At 43.3% G+C, this 17,251-nt stretch overlaps 1 protein-coding gene across 9 annotated transcripts in view; it reads right to left on the bottom strand.

The window, feature by feature from the left end:
• Nucleotides 1-15,029, bottom strand: part of LOC134346237 (espin-like) — a 51,558-nt gene extending 36,529 nt beyond the window's left edge. For 4 of the 9 annotated variants that reach the window (XM_063047555.1, XM_063047551.1, XM_063047557.1 and 1 more), the window contains exons 1-2: nucleotides 14,692-14,894; nucleotides 1,531-1,685 (exon numbers count right to left, since the gene is read on the bottom strand). Coding sequence is in view for 2 of the 9 variants with exons in the window: in XM_063047559.1 (XP_062903629.1) it covers nucleotides 1,531-1,545 (15 nt within the window). In the remaining 7 variants the exon portion in view is untranslated. The other 5 variants (XM_063047556.1, XM_063047558.1, XM_063047552.1 and 2 more) reach the window with 4 other exon arrangements.
• Between the last annotated feature and the right edge of the window lie 2,222 nt (nucleotides 15,030-17,251).

The following is a 17,251-nucleotide window of genomic DNA, read 5'->3' as shown; positions in this document are numbered from 1 at the left end:
CCTCTGGCGATGATCTTTGCATCATCAATGGCGATGGGAGAGGTTCTGGAGGATTGGAGGGTTGCAGATGTTGTTCCCTTATTCAAGAAAGGGAGTAGAGATAGCCCAAGAAATTATAGACAAGTGAGTCTTACTTCAGTGGTTCAATGATGGAAAAGATCCTGAAAGGCAGGATTTATGAACATTTGAAGAGGCATAATATGATTAGGAATAGTCAGCATAGTCAAAGGCAGGTCATGCCTTTCGAGCCTGATTGAATTTTTTGAGGATGTGTTTTCATAATCAATGTGTTTTCATAAACACATTGATGAAGGTACAGCAGTAAGTGTAGTGTATATGGATTTCAGCAAGGCAGTTGACAAGGTGTCCCATGCAAGGCTTATTGAGAAAGTAAGGAGGCATGGGATCCAAGGGGACATTGCTTTGTGGACCCAGAATTAGCTTGCTCACAGAAGGCAAAGAGTGGTTGTAGATGGATCATACTCTGCATGGAGGTCAGTGACCAGTGGTGTGCCTCAGGGATCTGTTCTGGGACCCCTACTCTGTGATTTTCATAAATGACCTGGATGAGGAAGTGGAGGGATGGGTTAGTAAATTTGCTGATGACACAAAGATTGGGGGTGTTGTGGATAGTGTGGAGGGCTGTCAGAGCTTACAGCGGGACAATAATAGGATGTAAAACTGGGCTGAGAAATGTCAGATGGAGTTCAACCCAGATAAGTGTGAAGTGGTTCATTTTGGTAGGTCAAATATGATGGCAGAATATAGGATTAATGGTAAAACTCTTGGCAGTGGGGATCTTGGGGTCTGAGTCCATAGGACACAAAGCTGCTGTGCAGGTTGACTCTATGGTTAAGAAGGCATATGGTGTGTTGACTTTCATCAACTGTGGAATTGAGTTTAAGAGCAAGGATGTAATGTTACAGCTATATAGGACCCTGGTCAGACCCCACTTAGAGTACTGTGCTCAATTCTGGTCACCTCACTACAGGAAGGATGTGGAAACTATAGAAAGGGTGCAGCGGAGATACACAAGGATGTTGCCTGGATTGGGGAGCATGCCTTATGAGAATAGGTTGAGTGAACCTGGCCTTTTCTTCTTGGAGCAGCGGAGGATGAGAGATGAATTGACAGAGGTGTATAAGATGATAAGAGCCATTGATTGTGTGGATAGTCAGAGGTTTTTTCTCAGGGCTGAAATGGCTAACAAGAGATGCACAGTTTTAAGGTGCTTGGAAGAAAGTATAGAGGAGATGTCAGGGGTAAGTTTTTTTATGCGAGAGTGGTGAGTGCGTGGAATGAGTTGCCGACAATGGTGGCAGAGGCGGATACGATAGGGTCTTTTAAGAGACTGCTGGATAGGTACATGGAGCTTAGGAAAATAGAGGGTATGGGTAACCCTAGGTAATTTCTAAAGTAAGTACATGTTCGACACATCTTTGGGGTCAAACGGCCTGTATTGTGCTGCAGGGGTTCTATGTTTCTAAACATCAATCACCAATTTGATATATTTATTTAAGATTTGCTCACCTTTTTTTCCTCCATGTTTCTTCCTGTGAGTTACCGAACTCTGTTCTGAGGTGTGCACGGCAATTGTTGACAAGTGGATGAATGTTCAGAGAAGATTCAGTTGGAACCTCCTCTCAAATAGCAGAAACCACAGCACCGGTGTGATATATCCTAGCCTTGGCCAATTCCACAAAGCAAATGAGAATATTACATAATACGCTCTCCCTTCACAGGCTCAACCATCTACCAAACCTCCCCTCACTGAATAACACAGTATTTCCCTTCCATTTAGGAATTCTCTTAAAGAACATTAAATGGCCGATAAAGTCCCGTAGGAGTATATACTACCAACTACAGAAAAAAATGTGCAAAATAATCATCCTCCTCACAACTCAGCATTGCAGAGTGTGATTTGAGTGAGGAGATGTGATTTGTCACCTAAAACACTGGAAAACAGATGTACCGTGGAGAGCATTCTGACAGGCTGCATCACTGTCTGGTTTGGGGGGGGGGCGCTACTGCACAGGATTGAAGTAAGCTGCAAAGAGTTATAAAATTAGTCAGCTCCATCTTGGGCACTGGCCTCCGTAGTATCCAGGACATCTCCAAGGAGTGACACCTTAAAAGGGTGGCGTCCATCATTAAGGTTGCTCTCCTCTCATTGAAAGAGGTACAGAAGCTTGAAGACACACACTCAGTGATTCAGGAACAGCTTCTTCCCCTCTGCCATCCAGTTCCTGAATGGACATTGAGCCCATGAACACTACCTCATTTAACAACTACTCTTTTACTCCTATCCTCCCATCCAAGTACCTGGGGCTTTAAATGCTCATGTGAAAAATTGCTAATTCTTCTTTTGGCTAATGCTGAAAACGATGTTGTCTTATCTACATAAGGAAGACCAAATATAGACTAGGTGACCATTTTGCATAATAACTCTAATCTGTAAATGTGGCCCAAATTGTCCAAATTTCTGTCAGTTTAATTTTCTATTATACACGCGCATGGGTGTGCGCGCAAGTGCCTATAATGGTACAGTGTAAACACGAGAAAGTCTGCAGATGCTGGAAATCCAAAGCAATGCAGACAAAATGCTGGAGGAACTCAGCAGGTCAGGCAGCGACTATGGAAATGAGTAAACAGTTGACATTTCAGGCTGAGAAAGGAGCACTGACTTTGATGGGATTAATCTATCAGCCTCTCAACAGCCAGAGAGAATTAAAAGAACAGGTAAATTGGCCAATCGCAGAAGGCTGTCAAAACAATCGGCTTTTAATAATAAGAGACATTAACTTTCCTAATACTGCCTTATTGCAAGGAGCTTAGATACAGAGATATTTGTAAAATATATTCAAAAACATGTTTTCTGAAGCAGTATACAGTATAAAGAGTCAAAGTAGGAAGGGGGATGTAGCTGACCTTATCTTAGAGAATCAGTGTGAGCTATTTAGTAACGGTGTCCATAGTTTGGAACAGGACCTGTAGTTTGGAATGGTACCCAGAGATTGGAGTGGTGTCTGTAAATCGGAGCGGTGCCCTTGGATCAGAACAGTGCTCACAGATCAAAATAATGCCCATGTACCAGAAAGCTTCAAGGCAGTCATGGAAAAAGACAAGGTTTGTCCTTAGGAGAGAGCCCTAAAGTGAGGAAAGGCGATTTACAAGATTTACAGTATCATACTGAACCAAGCAGAAAAAGACTGGCAGCAGCTGCTTGAGGGAAAACAACTTCTGAATAGTATGAAGTATTTAAAAATTAGATACTGAGGGTTCAGAATCCCTGTAAGGTTTTGAGGGAAAAGGGAGAAGTGTACAGTACTGTGCAAAAGGCTTAGGCATGCTAGATTTTTTAAATATATGGTTCCAGTTGGCATGGCCTCCACAGACCCCAGATCGCAATATCATCGAGGCTGCCTGCGATTACCTGGAGAGATAGAAGCAAGCGAGACAGCCAAAGTCTGCAGAAGAACTGTGGCAAGTTCTCCAAGATGATTGGAACAACCTACCTGCCGATTGTCTTAGAATACAAGAGAACAGATGCAGTTTTAAAGGTAAAGGGTGGTCACAGCAAATATTGATTTGGTTTTACTGTTTAATGCTCTTTATCATAACATTTCTGATATTTAGAAATTTTTCAACTCATTATTTTTGAAAGCCTCTTCGCTTTACAGAATTTTTTTAAACGTGTTCCAGGGTTCCGATGTTTCAGACGTGATAGAGGCAGAAGAATGAAGGGTTGCGGGGGGGGGGGTGGTAGGGGATTTTAATTTTCCACATATTGATTGGGACTCCCATACTGTTAAAAGTTAGAGGGTTAGAGTTTGTAAAATGTGTTCAGGAGGTACCAACTAGAGAGGATGCAATATTAGATCTGCTATTAGGAAATGAGTTAGGACAGGTGACAGAAGTGTGTGTAGGGGAACACTTTGGTTCCAGTGATCATAACACTATTAGTTTCAACTTGGTCATGGATAAAGATAGATCTGGTCCTCGGGTTGAGGTTCTAAACTGGAAAAAGGCCAAATTTGAAGAAATGAGAAAGGATCTAAAAAGTGTGAATTGGGACAGGTTGTTCTCTGGCAAGGATGTGATTGGTAAGTGGGAGGCCTTCAAAGGAGAAATTTTGAGAGTGCAGAGCTTGTATGTTTCTGTCAGGATTAAAGGCAAAATGAATAAAGAATAAGGAACCTTGGTTCTCAAGGGATATTGGAACTCTGATAACGAAAAGGGAGATGTATGACATGTATAGGAAACAGGGAGCAAATAAGGTGCTTGAGGAGTATAAAAAGTGCAAAAAATACTTAAGAAAGATATCAGGAGGGCTAAAAGAAGACATGAGGTTGCTTTGGCAGTCAAGGTGAAGGATAATCCAAAGAGCTTCTGCAGGTATATTAAGAGCAAAAGGATAGTAAGGGACAAAATTGGTCCTCTTGAAGATCAGAGTGGTCGGCTATGTATGGAACTAAAAGAAATGGGGGAGATATTAATGGGTTTTTTGCGTCTGTATTTACTAAGGGAACTGGCATAGAGTCTATGAAAATAAGGCAAACAAGTAATGAGGTCATGGAACCTATACAGATTGAAGACGAGGAGGTGCTTGCTATCTTGAGGCAAATCAGAGTAGATAAATCCCCAGGACCTGACAGGGTATTCCCTCGGACCTTGAAGGAGACTAGTGTTGAAATTGCAGGGGCCCTGGCAGATATATTTAAAATGTCGGTATCTACGGGTGAGGTGCCGGAGGATTGAAGGATAGCTCATGTTCCGTTGTTTAAAAAAGGCTCTAAAAATAATCTGGGAAATTATAGGCCGGTAAATTTGACATCAGTAGTAGGTAAATTATTGGAAGGAGTACTAAGAGATAGGATCTACAAGTATTTGGATAGACAGGGATTTATTAGGGAGAGTCAACTTGGCTTTGTGCATGGTAGGTCATATTTAACCAATCTATTAAGAGTTTTTCGAGGAGTTTACCAGGAAAGTGGATGAAGGGAAGGCAGTGGATGTTGTCTACATGGACTTCAGTAAGGCCTTTCACAAGTTCCCACATGGGAGGTTAGTTAGGAAGATTCAGTTGCTAGGGAAACATGGAGAGGTAGTAAATTGGATTGGACACTGGCTCGATGGAAAAAGCCAGAGAGTGGTAGTGGAGGATTGCTTCTCTGAGTGGAGGCCTGTGAATAGTGGTGTGCCACAGGGATCAATGCTGGGTCCACTGGATCAGCAAATTTGCTGATGATACAAAGATTAGTGGACAGTGAGGAAGGTTTTCAAAGCTTTCAGAGGGATTTAGACCAGCTGGAAAAAATGGGCTGAAAAATGGCAGATGGAGTTTAATACAGACAAGTGTGAGGTATTGCACTTTGGAAGGATAAACCAAGGTAGAACATACAAGGTAAATGGTAGGGCACTGAGGAGTGCAGTAGAACAGAGGGATCTGGGAATACAGATACAAAATTCTCTAAAAGTGGCATCACAGGTAGATAGGGTCGTAAAGAGAGCTTTTGGTACATTGGCCTTTATAAATCAAAGTATTGAGTATAAGAGTTGGAATGTTATGGTAAGGTTGTATAAGGCATTGGTGAGGCTGAATTTGGAGTATTGTGTGCAGTTTTGGTCACCAAATTACAGGAAGGATATTAATAAGGTTGAAAGAGTGCAAAGAAGGTTAACAAGGATGTTGCCGGGACTTGAGAAACTCAGTTACAGAGAAAGGTTGCATAGGCTCGGACTTTATTCCCTGGAGTGTAGAAGAATGAGGGGAGATTTGATAGAGGTATAAAATTATGATGGGTATAGACAGAGTGAATTATAGATAGGCTTTTTCCACTGAGGCTTGGGGAGAAAAAAAAACAGAGGATATGGGTTAAGGGTGAAGGAGGATAGTTTAAAGGGAATGTTGGGGGGGTTTCTTCACACAGGGAGTGGTGGGAGTGTGGATAGAGCTGCCAGATGAAGTGGTAAATGTGGGCTCACTTTTAACATTTAAGAAAAACTTGGACAGGTACATGGATGAGAGGTGTATGGAGGGATATGGTTCAGGTGTAGGTCAGTGGGACTAGGCAGAAAAATGGTTTGGCACAGCCAAGGAGGGCCAAAAGGCCTGTTTCTGTGCTGTAATGTTCTATGGTTCTATGTGCCCAAGTCTGTTGTACAGTACTGTGTGTGCCGGGTGTAGGAAACTAATATCAGATAAATCACTCAAGGTTCAAAGGAGACATAATAAAGAACTTGATTCTTGTTTATAATTCATTTCTTCTTTCTTACTAATATCTTACTTAAGTCAGTGAAAACATAGAAAACATACACCACAACACAAGCCCTTTGGCCCGCAAACATGTCCCTAACTTAGAATTACCTAGGCTTTACCCATAGCTCTCTATTTTTCTAAACTCCATGTAGCCATCCAGGAGTCTCTTAAAAAACCCTATTGTTTCTGCCTCCAGCACTGCCGTGGGCAGCCCATTCCATGCACTCACCACACACTGAGTAAAAAACTTACCCCTAATATCTCCTCTGTACCTACTTCCAAGCACCTTAAAATTATGCCCTCCCATGCTAGCCAATTCAGCCCTGGGGAAAAGCCTCTGACTGTCCACACGATCAATGCCTCTCATCACCTTATAAACCTCTATCAGGTCACTTCTCATCCTCCGTTGCTCCAAGAAGAAAAGGCCGAGTTCACTCAATCTATTCTCATAAGCCATGCTTCCCAATACAGGCAATATCCTTGTAAATCACCTCTGCACCCTTTCTATGGTTTCCACGTCCTTCCTATAGTGAGGTGACCAGAATTGAGCACAGTACTCCAAGTGGGGTCTGACCAGGGTCCTATATAGCTGCAACATTACCTCTTGGTTCTTAAACTCAATCCCACGATTGATGAAGGCCAATACACCATATGCCTTCTTAACCACAGAGTCAACCTGCACAGCAGCTTTGAGTGTTCTATGGACTCAGACCCCAAGATCCCTCTGATTCTCCACACTGTCAACAGTCTTGCCATTAATGCTATATTCTGCCATAATATTTGACCTACCAAAATGAAACACCTCACACTTATCTGTGTTGAACTCCATCTGCCACTTCTCAGCCCAGTTTTGCATCCTATCAATGCCCTGCTGTAACCTTTGACAGCCCTCCACACTATCCACAACACCCCCAACCTTTGTGTCATCAGCAAACTTACTAACCCTACCGTTCACTTCCTCATCCAGGTCATTTATAAAAATCACAAAGAGTAAGGGTCCTAGAACAGATGTCTGAGGCACACCACTGGTCACCATGCAGAATATGACCTGTCTACGTCCACTCTTTGCCTTCTGCGGGCAGCCAGTTCTGGATCAATGAAACAATATCCCCTTGGATCCCATGCCTCCTTACTTTCTCAATAATCCTTGCATGGGGTACCTTACCAAATGCCTTACTAAAATCTACTGCTCTTCCTTCATCAATGTGTTTAGTCACATCCTCAAAAAATTCAATCAGGCTCGTAAGGCATGACCTGCCTTTGACAAAGCCATGCTGACTATTGCTAATCATATTATACCTCTCCAGATGTTCATAAATCCTGCCTTTCAGGATCTTCTCCATCAACTTACCAACCGCTGAAGTAAGACTCACTGGCCTATAATTTCCTGGGATATCTCTACTCCCTTTCTTGAATAAGGGAACAACATCCGCAACTCTCCAATCCTCTGGAACCTCTCCCGTCCTCATTGATGATGCAAAGATCATTGCCAGAGGCTCAGCAATCTCCTTCCTCGCTTCCCACAGTAGCCTAGGGTACATCCCGTCCGGTCCCGGTGACTTATCCAACTTGATGCTTTCCAAAAGCTCCAGCACATCCTCTTTCTTAATATCTACATTCTCAAGCTTTTCAGTCTACTGCAAGTCATCCCTACAATTGCCAAGATCCTTTTCCATAATGAATACTTTGCTTCAGTATTCACTAAGTACCTCAGCTATTTCCTCCGGTTCCATACATACTTTACGATTGTCACACTTGATTGGTCCTATTCTTTCACGTCTTATCCTCTTGCTCTTCCCATACCTGTAGAATGCCTTGGGGTTCTCCTTAATCCTGCCAACCAAGGCCTTCTCATGGCCCCTTCTGGCTCTCCTAATTTCCTTCTTAAGCTACTTCCTGCAAACCTTATAATCTTCTAGATTCATATCATTACCTAGTTTTCTGAACCTTTCGTAAGCTCTTCATTTCCTTTTGACAAGATTTACAACAGCCTTCGTACACCACGGATCTTGTACCGTACCATCCTTTCCCTGTCTCACTGGAACGTACCTATTCAGAACCCCATGCAAATATCCCCTGAACATTTGACACATTTCTTCGGTACATTTCCCTGAGAACATCTATTTCCAACTTATGCTTTCAAGTTCCTGCCCCATAGTTCCCCTTACTCCAATTAAACATTTCCCTAACTTGTCTGTTCCTATCCCTCTTACTTCAAAAAGAAAACCAGGCACTGTGAAATAAACTTAGTAATTAAGATACAAGTACATTAGAAGCAAAAGGGGAGCTCAGGAGGGAATAGGTCCCCTCAGAGACCAGTGGGGTAATCTACATGTGGTTCCAGCTCCTAAATGAATACTTGTCACTATAAGCCTACTGACTCTCACAGCTATCTGGACTATTCCTCTTCTCACCCTGTCTCTTGCAAAAATGCCACCCCCTTCTCGCAATTCCTCCGTCTCCGCCGCATCTGCTCTCAGGATGAGGCTTTTCATTCCAGGATGAAAGAGATGTCCTCCTTTTTTAAAGAAAGGGGCTTCCCTTCTTCCACCATCAACTCTGCTCTCAAACGCATCTCCCCCATTTCACGCACATCTGCTCTCACTCCATCCTCCCGCCACCCCACTAGGAATAGGGTTCCCCTTGTCCTCACCTCACCAGCCTCCGGGTCCAACATATAATTCTCTGTAACTTCCGCCACCTCCAATGGGATCCCACCACTAAGCGCATCTTTCCCTCCCCCCCCCGCTTTCCGCAGGGATCGCTCCCTACGCGATTCCCTTGTCCATTCATCCCCCCCATCCCTCCCCACCGATCTCCCTCCTGGCACTAATCCTTGTAAACGGAACAAGTGCTACACATGCCCTTACACCTTCTCCCTCACTACCATTCAGGGCTCCAGACAGTCCTTCCAGGTGAGGCGATACTTCACCTGAGAGTCGGCTGGGGTGATATGTGCGTCCGGTGCTCCCGATGTGGCCTTCTATATATTGGCGAGATCCGACACAGACTGGGAGATCGTTTTGCTGAACACCTATGCTCTGTCTGCCAGAGAAAGCAGGATCTCCCAGAGGCTACACATTTTAATTCCTCGTCCCATTCCCATTCCCTCCTCTACTGTAAAGATGAAGCCACACTCAGGTTGAAGGAACAACACCTTATATTCCGTCTGGGTAGCCTCCAACCTGATGGCATGAACATTGACTTCTCAAACTTCCGCTAATGCCCCACCTCCCCCTCGTACCCCATCTGTTATTTATTTTTATACACACATTCTTTTTCTCTCTCTCTCCTTTTTCTCCCTCTATCCCCCTCACTATACCCCTTGCCCATCCTCTGGGTTCCCCCCCCCCAACTTTTCTTTCTCCCCAGGCCTCTTGTCCCATGATCTTCTCATATCCCTTTTGCCAATTAACTGTCCAGCTCTTGGCTTCATCCCTCCCCCTGCTGTCTTCTCCTATCATTTCGGATCCCTCCCCCTCCTGTCTTCTCCTACCATTTTGAATCCCTCGCCCTCCTGTCTTCTCCTATCATTTCATATCTCCCCCTCCCATTTTCAAATCTCTTACTAGCTCTTCTTTCAGTTAGTCCTGACGAAGGGTTTCGGCCCGAAATGTCAACTGTTCCTCTTCCTGGAGATGCTGCCTGGCCTGCTGCGTTCACCAGCAACTTTTATGTGTGTTACTTGTCATTGGTATTCACAAGATTCACAGGCAGGAGAGGTGGGGGAGGTACACTAATATTGTGGAGGATGTCTGCATCAAGAAAGAAGAAGTATTAGAAATATTGGCTCATGTTAAGGTAGCTAAATCCCTGGGGCATGATGGCATCTATCCTGGGAGGCCAAGGGAAGCAAGAGAGGCGATTTCTGAGATACAGGATGTACTTAACAAAGTGGCCACTGAGTGTAGATGTTAGTTAGTTAGGCTTTTGACAATGTCCAACATGGTAGGCTAGTCTAGAAGTAAAGGGACAGAAGAGTGGAGGCATGTTGGCCAAAATTAGCTTGGTAATAGAGGCAGAGGGAAATGGTGGGTGGAGCATTTTCCAAATGGAAATCCGTAGCAATTTGATATATCACAAGGGTTTTTGCTCGAACTTCTGTTGGATGAATTGCAGATGGACCTGAAAATTGCTGGGGTAGAAGATTGTCCAAGGACACAGCTTCATATAGATCAACTGGAAAGCTGGGTGGGTTGTCGGCAGATGGAACTTTAGAGATGAGAGGTCATTCCCTCTGAGAAGTAAAACTAACAGGAAAAAGCAGGGATATAAGGAGCACTGATGTGTGGTGAGACGTTGGGGTTCAGGTGTATAATTGCATGATAGTGATGACACAGGTGGATAGGGTATTGAAGATGGCATTTGGTACACTTGCCTTCATAGGCTGGGGTATTGAGCATGAGAGACGTGACATGGTGCTGCAGCTACAGAAAACACTGGAGTATAGTGTGCAGTTCTGGTCCCTATACTATAGGAAGAATGTGGCAGAGAGCATGCGGAAGAGTGTTAGCAACATGTCACCTGGAATGGAGGGCTGTAGCTATAAGGAGCGATTAATAGGCTGGTTTTTTCAATGGAACGTAGCAAGTTGAAGGGTGACCCTATGGAGGCTTTTAAAATTATGAAAGACATGGCTATGATAGATAGTCAGAATGTTTTGCCCAGGTCAAAAAAAATCTAGAAATAGACAGCAAAGGCTGAAGCAGAAAGGGAGGAAATTTAAAGGTGATTTGAGAGGAACAGTGAATATCTAGAAACAGACATTGAGAAGGTGGCATAAAGGGATGTGAATAAAAGGGATGACGTTGGTGTGGGGTAGGCTGAAAGGATCTATTTCTGTTCTCTGATGAACTTTAAATGATCCTATAAACACAAAAACTGTATTCTCATTGTTATAGAGTGGAGAAAGCAGAGAATTTTAATTGAGAAAACTAGACTTTTTGCACAGATACGTGATAAATGCAAAAGAAATTGCATTGGACCCCATGGATGTGACACTGCACTATTATAAGGTGTATTTAGAAACTGTTCAGACTGCTTGCAGCACTGCCAAGTCACACAGTTCACCAGCAGGAAACTGGGTGCAGTTTGACAATTTCATTGTGCAGTTTACTATTTGCTCAGCTCCCACAGCTGTGGTTCCTACCTCTATGCTGCAGGAGACCGATAAGGGAAGGTTGACCAATATGTTTCAACTGCTGCATAACCCCCAGCTGGATCAAGAGCCCACACACAGTTCTGGTAATGGGTGGAAGTGTGTTTGGGTTACTGGTGTGCAGAATGTGTAGTGAAGCAAATATGCCTAGAAAGCCATTTCTGGTCCCTATAACCAAAATATACTATGAAAAGAACTATTTTCCAAACCAAAAGGTGATCATTTCGCATTACTATTGAAATCCATCAATGAAAGTGCATTCTCCCAATCCCCATGCAAATGTAACATGTTGTTTAACACTGCCTGTCCCCTACCTCCCGCTCCGGCATTGATAAATCACTTTCAACTAGTACCTATATTCCAAGGGGCTTCAAAAAGCAGCTGTTATAAACATTTGATGCAGTTTAATTTAAGATGTACTGAGGAAAGAACCAGAGGGCTGGAGGAAACATACGTGGGAGGTTGTGAGGGTGGGGGAAGCTACAGAAGAAGTGATAGAGACAGAGATAGGTAATCTTTCAACATTAGGTACCTAATATGGCAAGTATGGCTTTTGGGCTTGAAAGACACATACCAGAGACTCAAAACTCCCAGACAAAAGATTTACTAACAACACACACAAAATGTTGGTGGACCACAGCAGGCCAGGCTATAGGAAGAAGTACAGTCAAAACGTCCACTGTACTTCTTCCTATAGATGCTGCCTGGCCTGCTGCGTTCCACCAGCATTTTGTGTGTGTTGCTAGAATTTTCAGCATCTGCAGATTTCCTTGTGTTTGCGTTTTTAAAAAGATTTACTAATAATTTTTACTTTGATTTAGTACAGTGCATACACTGATCACAGTGCCTTCCCTTGTTCTCCTGTACATGGTGAAGAAGGACAGACAAGTCAGTACGTGGCTTAGAGCTGGGGTTCCCAATGTAGCCCCACCGTTAACCAAAGCATCTGTGGACCCCTTGGCTTCGAGGCAAATCAATCAGCTGAGACAGGTGGCATACAATTACAAGTAAACTGCTAGAAATCTGAAACAGCAATTTTCAATCTATGGCCATATCAAATCAGTAACAATGCTGGCAATAGCCAGGCTGCCTCTGTGGTGAGAGAAACAAAATCAGAGTTGAAATGAATGAAGAAAAGCCATGAACTGTTAATGCGAACACGAGGAAATCTGCAGACGCTGGAAATTCAAGCAAAGCACACAAAATGCTGGTGGAACGCAGCATCTGCAGATTTCCTCGTGTTTGCGTTTTTAAATTCACTGCTGCGAAGCCTCTTCCAGTGATGCCTACACTGAAGAAGTTTAAATCTTCTCTTCGACGGGAGTTTAGTGAAACCCTCTTTCACTGCTCCCCATCTATAATTTCTTCAGCCCTTCAACTTTTTGACATTTTGACCCAGACCCGCTACTACAGCCACATATCCTTCCTTGGAACATACCCGTTTTTCCAATCAACTTTCCAGCTCTTGGCTCCATCCCTCCCCCTCCTGTCTTCTCCTATCATTTCAGATCTCCCCCTCCCACTTTCAAATCTCTTACTATCTCTTCTTTCAGTTAGTCCTGACAAAGGGTCTTGGCCCAAAACGTCGACTGTACCCCTTCCTATAGATGCTGCCTGACCTACTCAGAGCATTAGTGGCCTTCCACAACAGAGTGAATAGAGAGCTTACAGCAGGCAACAAAAGCACCACTCCACAATCCATATTTCCCAATACTCCTTATCCCATAATCTCCATAGAACTTTTACAAAACAGAAGACTGCCTGCTGATCACATTCCAAAGAGTGTTTGATCTGTATAAGACGTAGGGGTAGTGTAGTGGTTAGCGCAACGCTTTACAGTACCAGCGACCCAGGTTTATTGCCTGTGTGTAAGGAATTTGTACATTTTCTCTTTGACCACGTGGGTTTCCTCCCACAGTCCAAAGGCAAACCTGCTCATCGTAAATTGTCCCCTGATTAGGCTAGGGTTAAATTAGGGGATGCTGGGCAGCGTGGCTCAAAAAGCCAAAGGACTATTCCACGCTGTGTCTCAATAAAATAAATAACAAAGTAGAGAAACAGGTCACTGAGCTCCCAACATCGTAGCTCTTCATTCTGCTCTAATCTCATTTACCTGATTAAGTCTGGTGAGTCAAGTGCTTGTTCCCTACTCATATTCAAAGACTGTCAATGATTCAGGAACAGCTCCTTCCCCTCTGTCATCAGATTTCTCAATGGACCATGAACACTACACCTGCATCCCTTTATTTATTTCTGTCATTTATAGCTTTTTATGTCTTCTAATTATACTCTTGCAACAAAACAACAAATCTCACATCATATGTCAGTGCTAAAAAACCTGATTCTGAATCTGTCTAGATGATTCTTAATCGTTCGAGAGTACCAAGTGTCTCCACCTCCTCAGTCAGTACAATCCCACTTCAAACACTTTAGTCAATAATCAGCCTCCTCCAGACTCAGGAGAAACAAACCTTGCCTATCAGTCTATCACTGAAATCCAGGGAATGTCATTGTCAATCTCTTCTGTACCCTCTCTATCACAATCACATCCTTCCTCTAAGAAGAACCCACCCTAATCGCACCTCCTCCTATTTGGCCTATAGCCCGCAGGTGACTGCGTCAGGCCCAGTCGGTCCATGGGGCTTACACTGACCGTCTCTCTGAATGGAGATAAACAGGTGACTGTGTCAGACACAGTCAGTCCATGGGCTTACACTGACTGTCTCTGAATGGAGATAAACAGCTGCAGTCTGGGCTGAAATTATTTTTTCTCACTTACAGATTCTGACCCCTTGAACATCTTCAGGTTTGTTCCAACCATTGATGGTGTTGTTCCTGAAACTTCTGCTGTTGTACTTGGAAATTGTGCCCATTTACTAAACAAATTAAGTATCACTGACTCATTGACGTATGTGTTGGGCTCAGTGAGCCACATAGCAAACTCCCATTGTTTAACGGTCCGAATATCACTAAATGGTGATACCTAGACCCATTTTTCTTCAGTCACTTTTTCTGCAATCTATTTTATTCACATGCTTCACTTCAGCTGATATATTCCTTGTGTTCATGTACCCACGTTCACGATCTCACCGAAGCAGCTCCTCAATCCCTTCCTTGAATCAATCAGACAAGACAGCCGTGCCCCCCTGCTGTCTGGAAATTTGAAGCAACATCTGCCTTGGTATTAGCAGCCTCATACTTCCAAATAAACAGGTTTTTTTTTGGCATGAAACAAGTCCCGTTTAAAATTCCTTAATAAAGATGATAACTATACCTTGAAGGTCAGGGCACACACAGAGTTTTATTTGCAAAGTGGAAGAACATTTCGGAAATTTTGCCAACGAGTCGACCAAAGAAAGGAGCGCAGGCAAGTTGCTGGCAGATGGTAACTTTGGCTAGAAACCGCACAAGGCTGGCTTCATGCCCAGCTAAAACTGTCCCTAACTACCCAACACACAACATCGACATCAAGTCCAATGCTCACCGTAAGAAACTGGACAAGTTTCACGTCCACTCCGGCTCCAAGAGTACAAGGACTGGGGCTTGTGTTTAGGAAATTATTAACCTTACCTTGAGAGACTGAAACCATAGCAACACTACCAAGAGCTGGACTTTCAGGACTGGGCGGGATCAATAGATCTTTTAATTGGCTCTCCAGCTTTGTGCTGAATTCACACCCTGTTTTGATGAAACATTTAAAAGGGCAACGCTACTACTCCTAAATTTAGGGTGTTCTGCACAAGGACTCCCAAGTCTCTTTGCATCTTTTGGATTTTCTCCTGTTTAGAAAATAGTCTGCAATTATTTCTACTACCAAAGTGCAGACCATGCATCTTCCGACATCGTATTTCATTTGCCACTTTCTCGCCCATTTTCTAAATCTTTCTAAGTCCTTCTGCAGCCTACCTGTTTCCTCAACACTCCCTTCCCCTCCACCAGTCTTAGTATCATCTGCAAACTTGGCAACAAAGCCATTTATTCCATTATCTAAATCATTGATAGACAGCACAAAAAGAAGTGGTCCCAACACCGACCCCTGTGGAACACCACTAGTCACTGGCAAAGAGAAAAAAATCCTTTTACTGTATTCTCCTCAAACAATTCCAACAGGTTTGTCAGGCAAGAATTTCCTTAAGGAAACCATGCTGACTTTGTCCTATCTTGTCCTGTGTTACCAAGTACTCTATAACCTCATCCAGAACAATTTGACTCCAATATCTTCCCAACCACTGAGGTCAGGTTAACTGGTCTATAATTCCCTTTCTGCTGCCTTCCTCATTTTCTTAAAATGTGGAGTAACATTTGCAATTTTCCAGTCCTCTAGCACTATGCCAGAGTCCAATAAATGTTGAAAGATCATTACTAATGCCTCCACAATCACTATTGCTACCTCTTTCAGAACCCTAGGGTGTGGTTCATCTGGTTCAGGTGACTTATGTACCCTTAAGTCTTTCAGTTTTTTGAGCACCTTCTCCCTTGTAATAGTGACTACACTCCCTTATCTCTCACTCCTGGCACAGTGCTAGTGTTCTTCACAGTGAAGACTGATGCAAAATACTCATTTAGTTTATCTACCATCTCCTTGTCCCCTGTTATTATTTCTCCAGTTTCATTTTCTAGTGGTCCTCTATCCACTCTCATCTCTCTTTTATTTTTTACATATTTGAAAAAGCTTTTACTATCCACTTTGATATTGTTTGATAGCTTGTTTCATATTTCTTCTTTTCCCTTCTAACAATTCTTTTAGTTGAACTCTGTGGGGTTTTAAAAGCTTCCCACTAATTTTTTGCTCCTCCTTCCTGATGGTTGAGGGGTAACAACTGTTCCTGAACCTGGTGGTGTGGGTCCTGAGGATCCTGCACCTCCACTGCAGATGCTGGAATCTGGAGGAACAAACAATCTGCAGAATAGTGAAATAGAAGAAGTACTCAAAAGGGAGGATGAGGCAACAATGACTGACAAGGGAAGTCAAAGACAGCAGAAAACAATACAGAAGGGAGACAATATAATAAAAAAATCATGGGAAGCTTTTAAAAACCAACAAAAGGCAACTAAAAAGCAATAATGAGAGAAAAGATTAAATATACTAAGCTTGCCCATACTATAAAGGAGGCTACTGGAAGTTTTTTCGGATATATAAAGAGTATAAGAGAGGTGAGAGTGGATATCAGACTGCTGGAAAATGACTGGAGAGGTAGCCAGAGGGACAAAGAAATGGCAGACAAACTTTCTATTTAGCTATTCACCAGATTGTTTGTTGCTCTAGATTCCTCCCCCTGGGTCCCCTCCTCCTTCCCTTTCTCCTCTGGTCCAGTCACCTCTCCTATCAGATTCTTTCCTCTCCAGCCCTATAGTTTTCTCATCCACCTGGCTTCACCTGTCACCTTCTAGTTATCCTCCTTCTCTGCAACCCTCCCCCACCCACCTTTTTATTCTGGTGTCCAGATAAGTGTGAAGTGGTTCATTTCGGTAGGTCAAATTTGAAGACTGAGTATGAAATTAACAGTAAGACTCTTGGCGGTGTGGAGGATCAGCAAGATCTTGGAGTCTGTGTCGATAGGACACTCAAAGCTGCTACGCAGATTGACAGTGTTGTTAAGAAGGCGTGTGGTGTGTTGGCCTTCATCAACTGTGGAATTGTGTTCAAGAGCCGTGAGGTAATGTTACAGCTAGATAAGACATTATTTAGATGCCACTTAGAGTACTGTGTTCAGTTCTGGTCACCTCACTATGGGAAGGATGTGGATACTATAGAGAGAGTGCAGAGGAGATTTACAAGGATGTTGCCCGGATTGGAGAGCATGTCATTATACCTACGTGGTTGCAGGGTGGAG

This window comes from Mobula hypostoma, chromosome 5 (genome assembly GCF_963921235.1).
Source record: "Mobula hypostoma chromosome 5, sMobHyp1.1, whole genome shotgun sequence".
Classification (NCBI taxonomy): Eukaryota; Metazoa; Chordata; class Chondrichthyes; order Myliobatiformes; family Myliobatidae; genus Mobula; species Mobula hypostoma.
This window is presented reverse-complemented; position numbering and strand designations above follow the sequence as displayed.